The 18,761-nt window shown below is 51.9% G+C and overlaps 1 protein-coding gene across 2 annotated transcripts; it reads left to right on the plus strand.

The window, feature by feature from the left end:
• Positions 1 to 8,130: 8,130 nt before the first annotated feature.
• Positions 8,131 to 17,773, plus strand: CFAP20 (cilia and flagella associated protein 20). 2 transcript variants are annotated; one of them, XM_027646430.1, is made up of 6 exons: positions 8,131 to 8,300; positions 13,563 to 13,642; positions 14,728 to 14,839; positions 15,181 to 15,369; positions 16,475 to 16,585; positions 17,472 to 17,773. In XM_027646430.1, exons 1-6 carry the CDS (start codon positions 8,217 to 8,219, stop codon positions 17,475 to 17,477), a joined length of 582 nt encoding a protein of 193 aa, XP_027502231.1. In that variant the 5' UTR covers positions 8,131 to 8,216; the 3' UTR covers positions 17,478 to 17,773. The 2 variants fall into 2 exon arrangements, with proteins under 2 accessions (XP_027502231.1, XP_027502230.1); XM_027646429.1 differs by lacking the exon at positions 17,472 to 17,773 and having other exon boundaries at positions 16,475 to 16,594.
• Positions 17,774 to 18,761: the final 988 nt, after the last annotated feature.

The following is an 18,761-nucleotide window of genomic DNA, read 5'->3' on the forward strand; positions in this document are numbered from 1 at the left end:
AGTGATATCCCCAGGGCTCCACACAACTGATTCTGGTTCACATCTCTATGGATCCTTCTCTTCCTTCTCAGTCCAGCCTTCCCCACCACGCTGGTGGGGACAAATTGGTCGTTCTACCATCAGCCCTTAGCATGCCTCTTTCTAAACTTGCCTTTCTGACTTGTAGTCTCTGAATGAACCAAATTCAGGCTGGGGGTCAGCAGGTGCAACTCTGTTTTGAGGTCTAAGTCTGTACTGCTCACTCTGGGCTTGAATTTGGCCCTTGAATTCCAGTTTCAATTGTGAATGCCGGGGTGGTTGGGGGGAGGGCGGGGGGGAGTTTGACAAAAAACAACCCACAAACCCAGCAGCATCTCAGGATTAGTTTGGAGCATTTAAACGAAGGCACTGATCCGAGTTGCTGGGGAGAGGAGATCCCCCCCTCCAGTGTGTTTGACAAAGGCTCGCTCTGAGAAGAAACTCAATAGACCTGCTTTGGAAACTTGTGAATGTGAGGGCTGCTCTTGTGGCAGGAGAGGGGAGGGACTATCCAGACTTTCCCACCGAGCTCAGGAAAGTCAGTGTTGCAAGATTTCTTGTGATAGGTGTGCAACCACGTACCTCATGACGTGGCTCCCATGAGAATTTGTGCCAGACGCAGACTTGTGCCAGAGCACAGCTCTGGGGCGGTTCAATCCAGCACCGCAGGATGGAGGAGTGGAGAGGAGGCCAGGGAGGAGAGCACAGGGAGGGGGGAGGATCAACAGACGGCGTCGGGGCGGGGGCTGTGCAGCTACTGATCCAGGACTTGGGATCCCACACAGTGTTTTAACAAAGTCAGCCATTTGTTGAATTCTGGGGTGCCGATCCTGTTGGGGGGTGGGGGGTTCGTCTTGTGGGTTCTTTCATCAGATCCCTCGATGGCTTTATAGCCCCACAATTCACAGTTGCCTCCTCTACTTGTTCTGTGTGTAACTTCATCAAGTGGTTCTGGTGACACTCAAACCTAGACGCTGGAGATAGTGTTTTCCCACCAGCACCTAAACACAGAATTTCCTTCTGCGGCATTGTTGAAATAGTTAATTTTTTTATAAGGTTGCAATGTTTCTATTTGAAACATCTGTTTACATTCCATATTCCAATAAAGTTCTATTGGCATCGACAGCAGGTCAATCCATTTGTATAATTCACTGAAACCAATAAATATCTATACGTCTGAACGTCTGCCGTCTCAAATCTATGTGATAGCCAGAGGGCCTGAGAGCTGAAGGCCTTGTCTCCTCCAGGAGGGCAGGTTGGCTCTTCCAGCCCCTCTTGTGTGAGTTTTTTGGGATGTCTCACTCAGTCTTTGGTCCCACTTCTTCGTGCTGTCAACCCTGAGAGTTTCACTGTGGCAGATTGTCTGTGCTGCCACGGGGCCGCAGAGGAGGTGTGAGATTTTGGGAGTCAGCTCTTGAGGTACATTGGACTCAAACAGCTGGTGCCTGAGGGACCATCCTCAGGCTGTCTGTTACCTGGCAGATCAGACCAGCTCACCGATGCATGGCTGGAAGCTGGGGGGTCTCCACGTGTGTACCCCCTGCTCGTCTGCTCTCAGCCTGGGTGGATGGCTTTTTCTAAAGATGTGCTGAGCAGGGAGTAGTTCTTCTTTCCTCCCACCCTGGGAGGTGAGTGGTGCATGAGAGCAGTTATGTGTGTCCAGGCTGAGGAGCAGCCTGTGATGTGCTGCTGTGCCACACAGCCTTGCTGACATTTGCTCTCCTGCTGAGGCCACTGAAGGTGTTGGCAAGTGTTCCCAGCCCTCTCTTCCATCTGCCCAACCTCTGGGCTGCCTGGCCTGAGGGGCAGGGGGGTCTCTTGTGCTCTTAAGCTGTGCTACTACCAGCAGGGCTGGTTTGGGGTTTTAACATCGAGTTTTGGACTGATTTTTAAACATGTATTGAACTGCTCTATGGAGAAGTGGTAGGAGTGGATGTTTCTCATGGCCTGTCCGAGTTGCTATGGGAGGAGCTTGTCCGTTTTCCAGCTCTTGTGTGTTGGCATTCCCAGCTTCTGGAGGGACAAGGCAGAAGAGGTGTGGAGAAGAATGGGTTGAGTGTGGGAATTTTAATAGGTGGAAAATGTTGGTCACTGTATATGAGTGCTTGATAGTGTCCAAACCTGATTGTGGAATTTCAAGGTGGTGCTTGGGAAGTATTGTTTCTGTAAACTTGAATCAGAAATTCTTTCCTGGTACCCTCAAGCAGAGGAAGTGAGTTGCTCTTCCAGCAAATTAAATGGCTTTCCCTGGTTGCATTAAGTAGAGAGGCTGGAACAACCTGCCCCTTATCTCCCCACATCCCTACCCCAGCTCTAGAGTAGGACGAGCAGAGACAGATTGATCCCAGAGGAAAACAGCAGCTGAGCAAGAGTAGCCTGGGAGCAAGAGGGTGTGGATCCCGGGGATCTGATCCTAGGGCATCCAGTGTGGATGCTTCACTGCAGCTTGTACCAGTTTGTCTCTGCAGCCAGCGGCCCTCCCAGCATTCAGAACAGAAAACCCTTCTCTCCTCTGGACCTTAGCAAAGTTATCTCCTGCTTGTAGGGACAGCTGGGAACTGGGGAAGAGTGTCTTGTCCTTAGGAAGTAAGAGGACTGAGACATGCATCTTCATTCCTGGCCTTTCAGGTGGCCTGGCCCCAGCTTTCTAGCAGAGGTAGAGCGTGGGTTTGGCTGAATGCCTTGTAAGAGGAGAGGCTCCAAACCAGAGCCCTGGCAGGCACTGAGGGATGCAGTAGGAGATGGATGCAGTAAGCAACTTTGCCACCTTGCCCGTGCCTGTTTCAAGTGTGCTGTGTCATGGTGGGAGTCTTGAATGGGTCTAGAGAAGGTATTTGCAGCAGCGGAGGGAAAGTTAACACAGGAGGTTAGGGAGAAAAAAGTCCAAACTTGTGCCTGGCTGTCCATGAAAGTTCTGCTTTGCTGGACTATGTCTCCCCATTACCCTCCTCGGTCCTGCCTTCCCCTATTGCCCCTTCCAAAACCAGGCTTAGGTTCCCCTGCTGTCCCCACATCCAGAGGGCCATGGAGAGTACCCTGGAGGGTGGCAGGACGTGGGGCAGCGTGCCCAGCCATCTCCTCGTCGCCTGGTGCTGGAGGAGCTCTGCATTGAGCTGGCAGTGCCCCGTGACGCTCACTTCCCTCCTCCCGTCTCTCCTCAGGTCCGATGCTGTTGCTCCCAATTTTCCATAAGCAGAATGAGAACCAAATCAAACGTCCCATCGGCGCGTGTAGAGCGACGGCGGGCGGACTGCGCGGCGCGGGCAGGGCTCGGAGCGGCACTCGCCCCGCGGTGACCTCAGCCCTTCCCTCCGGGCCTTAAAGGTTCTCCTGCCTCTGGTTCCTTGTTGAGCTCTTCCTGACCCAGAAAGCATGGAAATGTGAAGGGTGTGCAAAGCAGTTGTTGGTTAGTTGTTCCTTCCTCTGTTCTGGCTGTTGCCCCCCCCAGCCCCTGATGGACCACGGTTATCCAGCTTGTGCCCGTCTCTGCCAGGACACGGGGGCTGCAGGGGGTGTAGTATCATGGACAGTTCTATACTATAATTAAAAGAATTCTATATTGTTGAATAAAAGTTTTGAAAGAAGTGTGCAAGGAGGAGTATTCAGTGGGGAGGGAGCTGCAGAGTGCTGGCAGTGTGAGCTGTGCCCTGCTGGGACAGGCTGGGCAAGGAGAGCAGGAGGAACTTGTTGTACAAAATCACCGTGAGCAGAGGCAGAGGAGCCACTTGCCACCTTTGGGGGTGTTCCTCCTTCGGAGGTGTCTCTCCTTAGGCCTCACACTCTTATGGAGGTGCCTGCCTGGGTGGTGGCCTGAGTGCTAATGTTGATACCTGCTTTTCCTGTCCTGGGAGGGCTTGAGCATGGCTCTGTCTCTGTACCACTGGAGCTCCCATCTCTTCCTCTTTCTTGGTCTTGAGGCTCTACTTCCCAACACCATCACTGCAAAGCCCTAAGCTTGGAGCTCCTGCACATGGGCCTCTGCATTGCAGGAGTTCCCCTCAGATGTTGTGCTTCACAGGCAGCTCTTGGGACAGTCTGGCTGCAGTGCTGGTGGTTTGGCTAGGCTGGGCTCTGGTCTTAGATGTTAATGGACCACTTGAAACTCTGATCTAAAAGCCTCCAGATGGAATCTGCGTGACTGTACACGGTCATTTCTCTTCTGTTGTCCCATTCCTTCACTGCTCATATGTTTTTCCCTACACAGTTTTTCCTATACTGAAGCTGCCCAGGCTAAGGGTACCTCTGAGGCAAGGCTTTTGCCTGGGAAAGAGAGACCTGTTGCTGGTTCCCAGGGAGGGGAGTTCAGGTAAGGTGAGTCATGGGCTCCTGCCAGCACAGAACCACATGGTGCTGCTCTCACCCAGCCCTGGGCACTGGCCAAAGTGGAAACCCAGGAGGAGTGAGTCCTTGCACAAAGCCTGTGAGGGGTACAGGTGGAAATCTGTCCCGGTGTGTCACACCTGGAGATGTGCAAATGTGGGGCCAGATGTGGACATGGGCATCAGGTAAGTTCAACCTGTTGATGCTGTAAGGCAGAGCTTGGTCCATTGCCAAGGCACGGTGTAATGACAGCCCTGTTGTATCCAGGACTCTGCTGATCTCTGGCAAAGAAAGTCATCAAGACTTTCTTTGGCTGGTGTAGATCTGGCCAGTGGTGAGAGCCTGTCGCTGCAGGGAAGAGCCCTTGCCAGAGTCCACCTGAGGTTCATGGGCACTGGGCAGCAGTGCTGGGAGCTTGTGCTGAACTGAGGTCCCTGCAGCAAGGTGGCACATCCAAGCACTGTTGCTGCTTCATCCATCCATCCATCTCCTGACACTGTTGGGTCATGTTCTCCATTCCTACCTGCTGCCTGCTGCAGCCCACGTGCTCTCCAAGTCATCAGCTTGTGTCCAAAGGATGCTCCTAGTGACCGTTTTAACAGTTCTTTGTTAGAAATAAATTCTTTGCCTACCTGTTTTTGTCTCCACTTTGTCTGACATCAGAAAGGTTTTCCTCATTTTCAGCCCTTGTTCCATTTGTTGCACGGGTGTCCCACCAAGGCAGTGTGGTCTCCTTCCTTGATTTTCTCTCCCAAATTGCTCCAGCACATGTTGGCACTGCCTCCTTCTGCACCCACTGATGGTTACACCCTTGTTCTCTTCTGATCCCTTGCTCAGAAGCAGCTCAGCTTCCTCCTCCTCCTCCTCCTCCTCCTTCTGTACTGCTCAGAGTTCAGCCAGTGTGAGATGCACAGCGTTTCTCTGGGTTCCTTCAGCGCCCAAAGTCACTTTTGGGCCTTGCCTCCCCTTGCATGTGGTGGCTTTGGATCTCCTGCCCGATCTTCTTTTTAGTTTCCTCTTTACAGCTGCCCTTCATCCAGTGCTGCTCCTGCAGGAAAATCCAGGCTGGAGTCATCTGGACAAATCAGGTCCTCACATTCCTTGCAGGAGTCATTGCTTTGTTCTTGGTTTTGCCATGCTCTGAAGGCTTTTGGCTCACAGAGGAACTGACTGAATTCCATGCTGGTTTTACTGGTCCAAGCACTGTCCTTGGATCTGGCCCAGCCCCAGGCATCTGCTCTCCAGCGATGGCCTCAGCCAAGAGGGTGTTGGCCTGGGTTAGGATTTCCCAGTGAACCTGGACTGTGTGCTCCAGGGCAAGCACAGACTTGGTGATACTGGAGAGACCTGCTACATTTTGCTCTGCACCCAGCAGTGGGAAACTTCAGAGGAGCAACATTTCAGAAGCTTCCTGAAGATCTCATTCCTCTGAAGGCATCAGATTGCTGGCAAGTCTGAAGGGCAGGAAATATTTTAGTGGGCAGTTATTTCTGGAGCTGGCAACCTCTGCTCACTTCTTGGACCACATTATTCTGTTAGGATGGGCCTTTTCCTCCATCTGCTCCCCAAAATCCAATCCCTCTACATTCTGGGAATTGGGATGATGTACCATGCCAACGTCTTCCTTCTGATCTTCCAGGTGGATAAGATCAGTGTGTGAGTCTCTCTGAAATACATCTCAGGGAGGCCTTTTCCCAAATGCCAGCCCAACCATTGACACGAGTTAGTGATTTACAGGCCTCTCTGTCTCTGCCCTCTCCTTTAGCCCACACATGCCCAGGGAAGGAGGAGAGGCAATAGGTATTTTGTAAAAATTAATTGAGAAACAGGGAAAATTTGAAACCACAACCTATTTCTGCGTGCAGCAAAACATGACGTTGAAGTGGTAAGTGGAGAGTGTGTGAACGAGCCGGCTGTTCAGGAATGGCAGCTGGATATTTGTCCCAGTTGTCTCTTACCATCTGATTAAGGGAACAAGTAATTTCATCGTGCCATATAAAGTGTACTCTAACCCACTGACTAAATATAGCTGATCATTTCTAACTAATGCCTTGTTTGTGAGAGGAACTGTCAAGGAAGGAGAAAGCTATTAACCTGGGTACTGGGAGGGACTGAGCCCTTGGGACAATCAGCATTTGTGGCCCAAGGGAGAGACAAAAGCAGACAATGTTGTTGTCATTGGGATTTGGATGGGGCATTAGTTAGCAGCAAGGGCTACACAGGAGAAGCCTAGAGTTAACCTGAAGAACCATAAAGCTGATGCAAGATGGTAATTTTTGTGCTGTTTACTGTCTGTACATTGAAAATAGATGGGACAGGTGTTATTACAGCAGGAAGAAATGTAATATGTGTCAGTTTAAAAATGTAATTTCTAGCCCCAGCTGTTCCTCTTAAGCCTCTTCAGCTGTGCAAGGCCCCATCTCTACTCAAAGACATTCTCACATCAGTAAATCAGCCCCCACCTCAATATTGCCAGGGTTCTGTATCTTATCCCTGCCTGACTTAGAGCAGCAAGTAGATGCGGGAGGTTCTGCACGGGTGGTGCTGATGTGTTTGGGAGCTTTCCTGCTCCTTCCTCGTGCTGTGTCCAGTCTGCCTGGTGATTGGTATCTCTGGTATCTGTCAGCTAGTGCAGAATCTGGCCCATTTCCACGTGGAAATGAAGCAGTTCTGGCCTGAAATGCTGTTTGAGGAATTCCACCATGACAGCAAGCACGATGCCATTCTAGGACAACCTCCTGCACCAGCTGATGCTCAGGAGGCTCCTCAGGAAGGCACGGGATTCCAGACATCCCAGTGGTTTCTGACCTAGCAAGGCAGCAGACTCCAGCACCAGCACATCCCTGTGAGTGCAATATTAGTGTGTGGCACAGAGAGTTCCAAGCACATGGCTGCAGCCAGCTCCAACCTGGATGGCACGGGAGGACTGGGAAATGGCTTGATGGAGAGTGGTTGGGATGTCCCCACCACCATTGTGTGACCGAAACATCCTTCCCTTCCACTCCCGTCAATGGCGTTTGCCTTTCCCTTGCCACAGAGGTACAGGAAAGGGCCTGGTCTTGTCTTGGAAGACATGAGTCAGGAAACAGCTTGGGAGGGACAGGAGCTGCTTTCCGGAACTCTCACTTCGACATAGTGCTCCCCAAAAATGCAGGTCCACAGGCGCAGGGCTAAGCTTTGGGCAGTGGGCTTTGGCCACTCCTGTTTTAATGGAACTGCTGGCATCACACAGGAATTCCAACTGGTCTGTGTACCTACTGCTGCTCATGGGAGCAGCCCGTTAGCACTGGGACTGGGAGGGAGGGAAGGATGTGTCACCTGCTGGGGCACAAGTGAAGGTTGGGCATCTGGGAATTAGTGGGGCTAAAGGAAGCGGCAAAGTGAAACCAGCACCATCCAGATGCTTTAGTCTCCTAAAACTAGCACAGGGAGAAACGGAACCCCTCGGATTAAAGCGCAGAGCGAAGGCTGAGGAACACTTAAAGGGCAAAGAGCATCCTTGGGAACAGCAAACCACAGCGTCGCCTTTGGACTGAGGGTCGTGAATTGCAGGGGGAGAACTGGGATGTTTTAGCAGTGCCCCCCTCACAAGGCCCAGGGGCTCAGGGGACGTGGCACCAGCCACAGCGGACCGGGCACGGCTGTGCGGCTTGGAACGGGCTCGGCTCCAGCAACTCTGCCGAGTGAATGGAGGACAGGCCCGCGGCCGGCGCCCCGGTTGCCATGGCAGCGCCGCCACAACGCCGTCACCCGGGAAGTGGATCCGGGGCCGCCCAAAGTAGTTCCTCGGTGACGGCGGCGGCGCCGCGGCGCGGAGGGATCCGCCGTGTCCTGGCAGAGCGGCGGCCGCGGCCCGGCCCGGCCCGCCCGGCCCCGGCATGTTCAAGAACACCTTCCAGAGCGGGTTCCTCTCGGTGCTCTACAGCATCGGCAGCAAACCGCTGCAGATCTGGGACAAGAAGGTGAGCCGGCGGCGCCCGGGCAGCGGCGCGGCCCGCGGAGCGGAGAGGCCGCTCGCCTCCGCCTCCCGGGGCAGGCCCGGGGCCACCGGGAACGACCGGGGGGGCTCTGGGCACCCGGGGGGGCTCCGGGTACCTGTGGGGCCGCTCTCGGGAGCCCGCCCGGGCCTGAGCTACAGCGGCCGGGTGACCGGGACCCCCCAGGCCCGGGTTACAGGCGCGGTGTCTTTTGGAGGGCATGTGTTATTAGAAAAGTATTTTCTAAAATAAAGTGCTCTTATAAGGGTATAAGAGGCTCAGGAGTGACGTTATCACTCTCTACAGCTACCTGAAAGGAGTTGGTAGCCAGGTGGGGGTTTGTCTCTTCTCCCCGTCAGGATGAGAGAGCATGGCCTCAGGCTGTGCCAGGGCAGGTTTAGGTTGGAATTCGTGAGGAATTTCTTCACAGAAAGGGCGATTAGGCACTGGAATGGGCTGCCCAGGGAGGTGGTGGATCACGGTCCCTGGAGGTGTTCAAGGAACGTGGCACTTGGTGCCATGGTCTGGTGGACAAGTCTTTTCCAACCTAACTGAGTCTGTGTTTCTGTGGTTCAGTGCTGGGCAGAAGAGCCAGCGCCGTGTCAGGAGCTGCAGCAACCGTAAGAGGCTACAAAAGTGTCCAGCACTGGCCATAGGCAGCGGGATGCCGAAACTCCTTGGGCTGCGAGTGGCAGCTCCTCCATAGCAGCTGCTGGAGCCAGGGTGGGGGTCTGCTCTGCTGCGTGACCCATCTTCCAAACAGGCTTGCCAAAGGCATGCAGAGATGGGCTGTGTGGCAGCTTTTAGGGTGTAGGAGAAGTGAACACGTCTCATCTGTTTGTTTCTCCCTCCTGTCACTCTCTAGAGTGGTTCTGCTGAGGCTCCCCTGCCTTCTCCAGGGTATCTCACATCAAGGAGCCCTCATCAGGTGTTGAGACCTGTTGCTTCCCCTCTTCACAAACCACCCCTGGTTGTGTTGCTGCCTAAGAGTGATTCTGCAAAACTTTTGTTACAGTCTTTGAGAGCAAGGCTACAATCTGTATTTGGTTACTTGTGCTTGAGTCTAAGCTGAGTTTCTTGTGGGTTTGGTGGGGGCAAAAGCCTCCAAGGCGTCTCAGACAGCAGTGGTGGTGGACCCGAGTGGGCTTCTGTGAGCATTTACAAGTCATGGGATGGGGGACAGGCAGCACAGACCCGTCCTGTTTCCTATCAGGAAACAGCTTTCTGAAGAACTAGGGTGCCTCACACAGCCTGGCTGTGTGCATGTGCTTTGCACAAATGTTTGTGACTTTAGAAAAGGGTCAGCAGCTTGTTTGGCTGGCGTGAGGACAGGACACATTAAAGACTCTTAGACAAAGGGATGTGGCGTGGCCTCCAGACTGGATAAGCCATGATCAGTCTGGGCTGACCCTGCTTGGAGGTGGAGGTTGGACTGGAGACGTCCTGAGGCACCTTCCCACGTGAATTGTCCTGTGCAGGGTGACACCCTTGCGATCTTGAGGATGATGAGTGGCTGGTGGGAGCTCTGCTTGCAGGGTGGATGTCAGCAGTGATCCGTTCAGCTGCAATAGTCACTGGATTGGCCTGAAAACACTGATGAAAAATTAGGACTGCTGTTCCAGAGAACAGCAGCTGGGTGTACAGGCTGTTTCTGTGTGGCTGGGCTCACCTGGCACTGCCCTGTGGCAGCCCTGCAACCTCAGGAACAGCAGGGCTGTGTGCAGGTGCTCTTCCTGTCCTGAGGAAGCACAGCCAGCTTCGATGTGCTTGTGAGGATTGCCCTGCTCTGTTCAGAGGTGCATGAAATACCCCTGTCGTTTTGGTGAGAATTGGAAACAGGGGATGTGATGTTCTCTCATGTCCTAGGTGAATGCCCTAGATTACTGGATTCATAGCTGTCCTAATGTAGGCTTTCTTTGCAAAAAATACCAGCAGACTGTGATTTCTATTTTTTGGGGGGTCTTAGGAAATCTCAAGCTTTTGTGACATGGGGAAAACCATTAATTTTTCAGCCTTAGTAGGATGTGCCCTGCTTGTGCTGATGGAGACAGTGTGAAGTAGAAGCTTCTTCATTTGATATAGGTGTAGAAATGGGGCACTGGAAGCCTTTCCTTGTTGTAAGCACTTGTAAATTCCCTGTAAGTAGTAGGATACAGTCCTTGCCTTCTCTGCCTTCTCCCTCAGGGGCTGTGGGTAAGCCCTAGGCATGCCTTGGCTGCAAACTCTGCCAAGCCTAACCAGTTTTGGCCACCAGTATCCTGTCTCAGGGGACTCTGGCAGGACAGAAGTGTCCAAGCCTTGGAAAGAGCACAGTGACTGTCCCGCTGTCCCTACAGGCAGCAGTTCCTCCTTCAGCCTTATCTGTAAAGAGTCAATAACTGCTGGGCTGTGCTCTCCTGCCTTCCAGTGCTGTGTGTGCCTGGTTTGGAGGCTTGTTTTCAAGGTGTTTTCTGTTTGCATTCCAGCACTTCATTGTTCAGAGGCCTTTGTTTAGGTGTCCTGCCACCACGACCCCTCTGTTGTGTGGAGACACTGACCAGTCTCCGGATGACTTGCTGGAACCTTCATGTAGAGCAGATGGGAATGGTTCGATGAAACTTGTCAAACCCATTGATCCTCTTGCTAATATCTCCATATTCCTTCTGCTGGCACGTTGACACAGAGCATTGTTAGTGATTCCAGGTGTTGCTGGGAGGACACAGGTCAGCGCTCGATACCCATCTGAACATCAAGCACACGCTCTGTCAGCGGGATGCAGGCAGCAGTTCCGTGGGGAGTGTGGCCAGGATCAAGTCCCTGTGAGCACTGTGGGGTCCTCTCCTGCTGCACTTCTCTGACTCATTAGTTTTTGTCCTGGCTGCCCCAGGTCTCAGCAGGTGCTGCTGGCTCCTCCCCAAACCGCTGTGCACCAAGAGCCAGGTTGGGTCGCTCCCGCGTTTGTCCTCTTGTTTTGCCTCCTGAGGAGAGAGGTGGCACAAGGGCCTCATGCCTGTTCTGGACCCACCACTGGCTTTGAGAAGCACTGGCCTGTCCCGAGGTGAGGGTGTGCCTGTGGCAGGCTGGGTGATGGCTGGCTTGCTGTTGCCACCACAAGCCCATCGCCTGAAAACGGGTGACTGGCAACGACGTGGGAGCAGCCTTGGACTGGACCGTGGGGTCCTGTCTGGGTCTGGGGAGGATTCCTCCTTGCTGCTTTTCCTTTTGCCTTTGTTACATTTGAATAGTGTTGCTAGCAGCAACAGCAGCCTTGAGAATTATATATGTTCAGTCACAACTGTCAGTGAAGCTGCTACTCCCTCTAAACCCTGCAAGTTTTGAGGTTTGCATCTGAAAATCTTTTCCCATTTATCTTTAGACAGCAAGTACCTTTCCAGTTATCCTGATGCAGAGGATACTAAGCATTTGAAGAACTTTTATTTTCTAACAGGGCTACTGCCCTTTTTTTCAGCTTGAAAAATCCATCTTCTTAGGTTTAAGATGTTTGGAAAATATTGGCCAAGTAGAAATGTTGAGTGTTTTGTTTGGATTTCTAAAATTTTCTGAAATCTTATCTTTCTGAGCTTTTGTGAGGTAGGGGCAAGCCTGGCCCTGTTTTGTACTTATCTCCTCTCTTTTCTGCTTCTTTCATCCTATTCCTGGTGCCACTGAGGAAGAGTTATCCCTTTTCATTGTCCCTGTGATCTGGGGAAGGAAAGACTTCACAGACTAAGGAAGAGGACCTAGATGCAGATAGAAACACTGCTGACTAATTGTTTTAAAGCATGTGTAGCTGTTTTCTCTATTATTGTCCTCTCCAGAGAAGCCCAAGCCTGAACTCTCTCCCCTCTGTGGATCCATAAGCTCCACACAGCTTTGGTGAAAGCTGTCTTACGTGATGCAGAGGCAGGCTTTGTTGCACACTACTCTCACCTCCTTAGGCAAGGTTATTTCCCAGTGTTCATTCTGCATGCTGTATCCTTGTGGCTTCCAGGATTTAATTTCCCATATGCCAATCACTGCTTCAGATAGATTCACGTGGGGCTTCTGCTTCTGGTGATTTAAAAAACAAACAAACAAACATTTCAAAAGGCAGCTTATCCAGACCTCTTTCAGTGGGTTTCTCCTTGCAGACTTATAAACCCATGGGAGTTGCACATGATGCAGTAGAGAAATAGGGTTATCCTGTAAGAATCCTCTCTGCAAACTTACTGTTTTCTGGAATTATCTGAGCAGAGTTAAGAGCAGCCTGACAGGGTGAGCTGCACTCTCGTGCTTAACAGCAGCAGGCGGGTGATCCAGGCTGAGGTCCTTGAAACTGCTGAATGTAGAGACAGGCAGGTCCCTCTGAAGAAACGAATTTTGAAGATGAATTGCTAAACCTGTAAATCATTTCGTAACTCATGACTGGAATCATCCCATTAGAAGCTTAATGTATCCTTTATATTAGCAGCAGTGATGGGTTCTAAAGAAATTAATTCATGGAGCCGGAAGGAGCATTGCAATTCGCTGATCCAGCACTGGGCGAGAGCAGAGGGCTTAATTAGCAAAAGTGCCTTTTAAATGGAGATAAATTTGATGGGAAGTGAGCTGCTTCATTAAAAAAAATAAATCCTCAGACCCTGGGATTCAGCCGTATTGCTTGTGGAGAAAAATGAATTTGTGTTGGCTCCTGGTTCCAGCCCTGGCCTCCCTGAGCTCTGTGGGGAGCTGGCTGCCTCCAAGAAGCCAAATCCCTGTGCCCCTCAGGAGAGCAGTGATGGCTCTGTGCTTGCATGTGCTGTAATTATGAAGGATTGTAACCAAGCTCCAATCTGGTCCAGCTCTTCCCAAGGCAGTTGGCCATGCCCAGCAGTAGAGACTAAGTCCCCTTGGTGACCAGTGGCTGGCTGGTGGCTCCCTTTGCTTGCCCCTCTATTGCTCTTGCTTGTTTTTACCCTTTATTCCACTCGAGTTTGATCTTCCTCTGACACTTTTATGTTTGTTTATTTGGGCCTCTAGCACAAGGCTTGAGTCCCTTGTGTTCACTGTAGCGTATTTGGAGAGATGAAAGTCTTGCACTCAGTGTACGTGCTGGGCCATAAACTCGTGCTTGGAGTCCTGGCACTCTGGGGCGGTGATCAAAGCCTTGGAAACAGCAAAGTCCAGGAGAATAGGAGCCAAGTGAATGTATATGAGTCCTCCTGGGATCTCTTTCCTCCTCTCAGTGGAGCTGTGTGTGCCTCTTGTTTCCCTCTCACGTAACGTCTGTGCTTTCTGCTTTTGTTCCAGGTGCGCAATGGCCACATCAAGCGAATCACAGACAATGACATTCAGTCACTGGTGCTGGAGATTGAAGGAACAAATGTCAGGTAGGAGAAGGCATCTTCCTCTGCCCTGGTGCGTCCTGGGGGGATACACTCTGCCCTTGGGCAGGGTGAAAGTTGTCAGTGCCCACCAGACATCGCCTTCAAACTCTACTGCGATCTCTTTGTCAGTAAATTGAAGGATCTGGGGTTGGATCTCGGACACTCCTCTGTGACACTCTACCATGCATTTCCCTAGACGTGTTTGTAGAGCTCTCTCTCATCCTCAGTGGGCCTAAGGGATAAAAAATAAAGTCCCATTATTTTTCTGTCACTTGAAGGGAATAAAAGCTGTATTTGATACCCAGTCCTAGTCAGAGCTGCCAGTTACTGAGAAAGCAGCACTGCCTGCTGCATCTTCTCTTGTCTTGGGCCTGCTCTGCTGCTCTCCCCACGTGATGGCTGCTCTCCCTACGGCAGGAAGATCAAAGGGAGATTTATGAGGGGAGTTGCTTATGGTGCTTCACTTAGCAACCTCGTCTCCAGCGACCCGGGAGACAGACGCCAGCTCTGTGAGCGGGCTCAGAGTCTCCAAGGCTTCTCCAGGGGTGATTCAGAGCAGGGCACTCCTTATAAGGGCAGTGGAGACTCCTCTCCTGCAGACAGGCTGAGCCAACGCTTCTCTTCCTCCAAGAAGTGTTGATAGAGAACTTGCCAGGCGTGACGTGTACTTCTGGGGCTCGTGACCTCTGTTTTACCAGCCGTATAGAGCACACAGGGCCTCTGCTGTGCTCTGGAGGGCTCTACCTGTTCAGTCAAGGGTAGGAGGAGGCTGTATTAAGAAACAGTGCTGACATGGTCTTGAAATTGAGGAGGTGAAGGTCTCCAGGAAGGGGTTTCATGCCCTGGGTGAGAAAAGTGGGATTTGAACTGCGTTCTTTGTGCCATTTATCTTGTTCTCCTGCAGTTACCTCTGAATCTCTCCCTCATGTTACGGGAAGCCCTGGTTGCTGCTGAGATCTTATGATCACAGTTATCCATTTCTGCCTGTCCTCCAAGGCTGCATTGGGCCAAGGGAGAGACTTGTGTTGCCTGAGGCTGTGCACTTTGTGCTGTATGAGATCCTAAGGTGTTTTTGTCTCTCCTCTCAGTACCACGTACATCACGTGCCCTGCTGACCCAAAGAAGACCCTGGGCATCAAACTACCTTTCCTAGTGATGATCATCAAGAACCTGAAAAAATACTTCACTTTTGAAGTGCAGGTGAGGAGTGTGCAGTGGGGAGGCCCCTCCAGGGACCAGTGAGGAAGGCGCCAGAGAGCCTGCAGTCTTGTGTTGGAACTTGTCCCAGGCAGTGAGTGATCCCCAAAACAGTTTTGCTTTCTTGGCCATGTGAATGTGTCAGGTCTTCTGCTGTGGGGGCATCAGTCAGCTCACAAGCACGTTGTTGCTGTTCCTGAAAATGCGTCTGTTTCCTGTGTTAAAATTACTTCTGCTGTGAAGTGGAGGGGGTGGGAGTAGGAGAGCCCTCTGGAAGACGGGTAGAGCTGTCCTGGGGAGTCGGGGACCCCAATGCCTGGCTCAGCGTTGCCTTGCTTGCCCAGGTGCTGGATGATAAGAACGTACGCCGGCGCTTCCGGGCGAGTAACTACCAGAGCACGACGCGGGTGAAGCCCTTCATCTGCACCATGCCCATGCGGCTGGACGACGGCTGGAACCAAATCCAGTTCAACCTGTCGGACTTCACGCGCCGCGCTTACGGCACAAATTACATCGAGACCCTCAGAGTTCAGGTAAGGCACGGGCATGCCCTGCCCACAGAAACCAACGGCTGGTCATCTCCCTTCTGGCTGGGACAGCAGTTTGGGAATCCAGGTTTAGCCGTTAGCGGTTCCTTTGCCAGCTCTGCTCTTTGCACAGCGCTGCAGAAAGGGAGCAAAGGCCCAATTGAGATGTCACTTCACTGGACTAGACTGGGATGAAGGACCCCATTTCCTTCTTGTTTCTCTGGCTGGCTGTTGGTTAGGGTAAGAGTTGCAGTTCCCTGTGACATGCCATGGAGGTGGAGGTCTGCTGGGAATTAGCTGTGTACTGCCTTACTGTCCGGATACACCAGACAGTGACTGGCCAAGTGGGAAAGACCCAGAGTGTACTAACTGTACAAATCCTTGCTCAGGCTTGTTTCCTAGTGGTAGTAGAGTGGCCCTGCCTTCAGTGAACCCCTTGTACCAGAGCTGATGCAGTGTTTGTTCCTGCTGAGGATGTAGAACTTGTTCCATATGCTAGGGATTCACATTTGCTCTGTCCAGTGGAGTGTGCTATTTTGAGGAATGCCCGTGTGCAGAGCATGCCTGTTCCTTAGTATGAGGGGATTGCTGCAGTTCCTTGCAGGACTGCCCAGAAGTGTACAGACAGTCAGGTGGGATTTGTCTGCCTTCTCACATACCCATGATGGGGACTGGAGAGACTCCTTCACTGCCAGCTGATAGTGGAGGCAGTGCAGACTGGACAGGCTCATTCCTGACCCTAGGCAGGCCCTGAAGTGGAGTGTTAAAAATGCAGCAGGCTGAGGCTGTGGGTGTTCTGGCAAATGCTGATACCAGTGAAACAGAGGTGGGTTTGCAGCAAAGAATCCCCTTAGCAACTAAGGCAGATCTCAGTTGGCAGAGATGCCAGAGCTTGGCCAAATCTCTTGAGCCAGTTGTGCATCACTGGAGAGAGCATCTAACACAAAGCAGAGGGTACAGGCCAACATTTCTCTGCTGCCCTGTCAGATTCAGAGAGAGGCAGTGAGGTAGATGTCCAGCTGCTGAGCCAAGGAATCTATGTTGCTGCATGACAGCAAAGCTGGATGTGGAAAGAGCATATGGAAAATGCACTCTTTGTTTTGACTCTCAGATCCATGCCAACTGTCGCATCCGACGGGTGTATTTCTCTGACCGGCTGTACTCAGAGGATGAGCTCCCAGCTGAGTTCAAGCTGTATCTGCCTGTCCAGAACAAGGCCAAGGTGAGCTAGCTGTGGGCAAGGAGGGTGGGAGCAGCAGCTGGGCCAGACTAGCATTCCTCTTCCTCCTCCTGCTGCCTTCGCAATGCAGAGTTTCTTGTAGCAGCAGAGCTCTGGCCGCCAGCCGGGGAGCACCCTCTCTGTTGCCAGGGTGAGCAGTCTGTCAGGGGTGCCTTGCTGGGTAGCTTCCTGCCAAACACATGGAAATTGTCATTCCCATCTAGGAGCAGGGTGAGCTGTTCAACTGCTCCCCATGTCCTCCCTGTTCATGTTGAAGGACTCTGGGCAGGGTTGCAGCCTCCCGGCATCTCTCCAGAGCTTTCACCCGTGACTCAGCTCAGCAGCTTTTCTCTTCAGAGCAGCTGCAGCTCCACAGTTGTCTTCCAGGAGAGATGCTGTTTGTGTCCCTCTAGCCCAAACTGAGTCCTCTCTGATTTTTCCCCTGCCCAGTGCAGACAGTGGTGCCATGAGGTGGGAAGGGGACAGACAAGGCCATGGCTGCCCATCAGGAGGAGATGCCAAGCTCTGCTCCTGCAGTGATGGGAGAGGAGTGAACATGCTGGCATACTGGGAGTAATATTGAGACTTGTGAGGAAGCATCTTATTTACCAGGGCCAGCCTGTCCCAATGCAGGCCCAGGAATCTTTTAGCAGAGAAGATCCCTGGGCAAAACTTTAAGCTGCTGAGGGAGGCTGTTTGGGGCTGATCTTAGTGGGAGGTAGAAGGCAGTGCTAACTGTAGGTAACACCTCTGGGGAACCTGTCACTGCCTTCTGGGCTGTAGCAGCCTCCCAGAGGTGTCTGGGGAGTGCTTGGAGCCCTCCCAGTACCGTTGTCTTGGTGCTGCCAAGTCTAATAAGTGTCTCCTTTCTTCTCCCTGCTCTGTCCAGCAATAACACCATGTTGGGAAGAGATGTTGTTGGCGTGCGAGTTGTACAGAGTCCGAGTTTTCCTGGCTGTTCCTAAAGTGCTGAGCCTAAACACTGCAGGTGGCCTGGTACCCAATTTTGTCTTGCTTAAAGTGGCCACTGTGCCTCCAAAGAGGGAATTCAGCAGGAATTACGGAGTTAAGTGTACCCTCTTAAAGTTACCAATTTTATTTTTTATTTCTTTGTTTTCCGTCTCTTATATATGCTCTAAATATGGATGTAATACTTGTTCTTGAAAAGTTATTAAACATTTGACTCTGTAAGTCTGCTTCTGGCTTCTTCCTCCTTTGATGGATCCTTTAACTTGCACATTAGTGCTTCAGAAAGTGCTGAAGAATTTAAGAACCCAGATGTTAGAATTTGCCTCTCAATTTGACTTTGATCAGCAGCCTCCCTGTTTAAGGGATAGCACACACGTTAACAGCAGCAATCTGGAGAGAGGAAAAATAGTGGGATTTCCACAGAGAAGACAGAACCTGTCTCCGATCTATGAAGATTGTGGTACTCCACCTATGACAAAAACTCACTCTGTTCACTCTTAGTACATGGAAATGGGTTTTTCCTTCCCTTATTACTGGAAGCCATTTTCCCCAGTGGTGACAAATTAGTCTTACCTGCCTGTAAGGGCACAGCTCTGTTGGCTGTGCAGTTACCAATTCATTCCAGCTCTCAACCAAGCCCTTAGCAGCTGCTTACAGCAAGAGGCACACAATAGTCTTCCAACTGCCAAATTGTCCCTTTCCCCGGGGATCAAAGGGGAGGTTTAGCAAAGCAGCATTAACAGGAGCCGGAAGTCTTTTCCTGTGCTGACGCTGCCCTTCCCTGCCTCAAACCAATCTGCCTTTGTTATGGAAAGGCTTGCAAAGGGGAGGCTGCAGACCTCCAGCAGTAATGGGGTGAGTCTGGGAGTAGCTGATGCCTTTCCTGCCTGGAGCCAGTCCCCCCACAGATACTGCAGAGGGCAGGTACTAAAGGCTGGGACTGATCCTTCCCTGGGCTCTGCAGTGAATGGGGAAGACTTCACTTTTGTTATTGATCTATGGAACAAAGCTGCTCTCTCAGGAGGAGGAGGAGAGCCTGCTGAGGGACATCTGCCTTAATCTGGGTTTAATCCTGAGCACTGAGTCCCTACCTGGTTTGAAGGACTGGCATGCCTGTGCCTCCTCTGTGCACACCCCACTGCACACCTGTAACGCAGCTGCCTCACCTGCACCTTTAGAGCTTGGAACTGGGTGGGGTGCTGACCCCGTG

The sequence above is a fragment of the Corapipo altera genome, unplaced genomic scaffold (genome assembly GCF_003945725.1).
Source record: "Corapipo altera isolate COAL_440 unplaced genomic scaffold, ASM394572v1 62, whole genome shotgun sequence".
Lineage (NCBI taxonomy): Eukaryota > Metazoa > Chordata > Aves > Passeriformes > Pipridae > Corapipo > Corapipo altera.

Bases quoted from the DNA above. Each gene is read 5' to 3' on its own strand.
- CFAP20 (XM_027646429.1), top strand. From the start codon at position 8,217: ATGTTCAAGAACACCTTCCAGAGCGGGTTCCTCTCGGTGCTCTACAGC. The intron at 13,643-14,727 runs GTAGGAGAAGGC...CTCTCCTCTCAG, and splicing joins ATTGAAGGAACAAATGTCAG to TACCACGTACATCACGTGCC. The intron at 15,370-16,474 runs GTAAGGCACGGG...TTTGACTCTCAG, and splicing joins TCGAGACCCTCAGAGTTCAG to ATCCATGCCAACTGTCGCAT.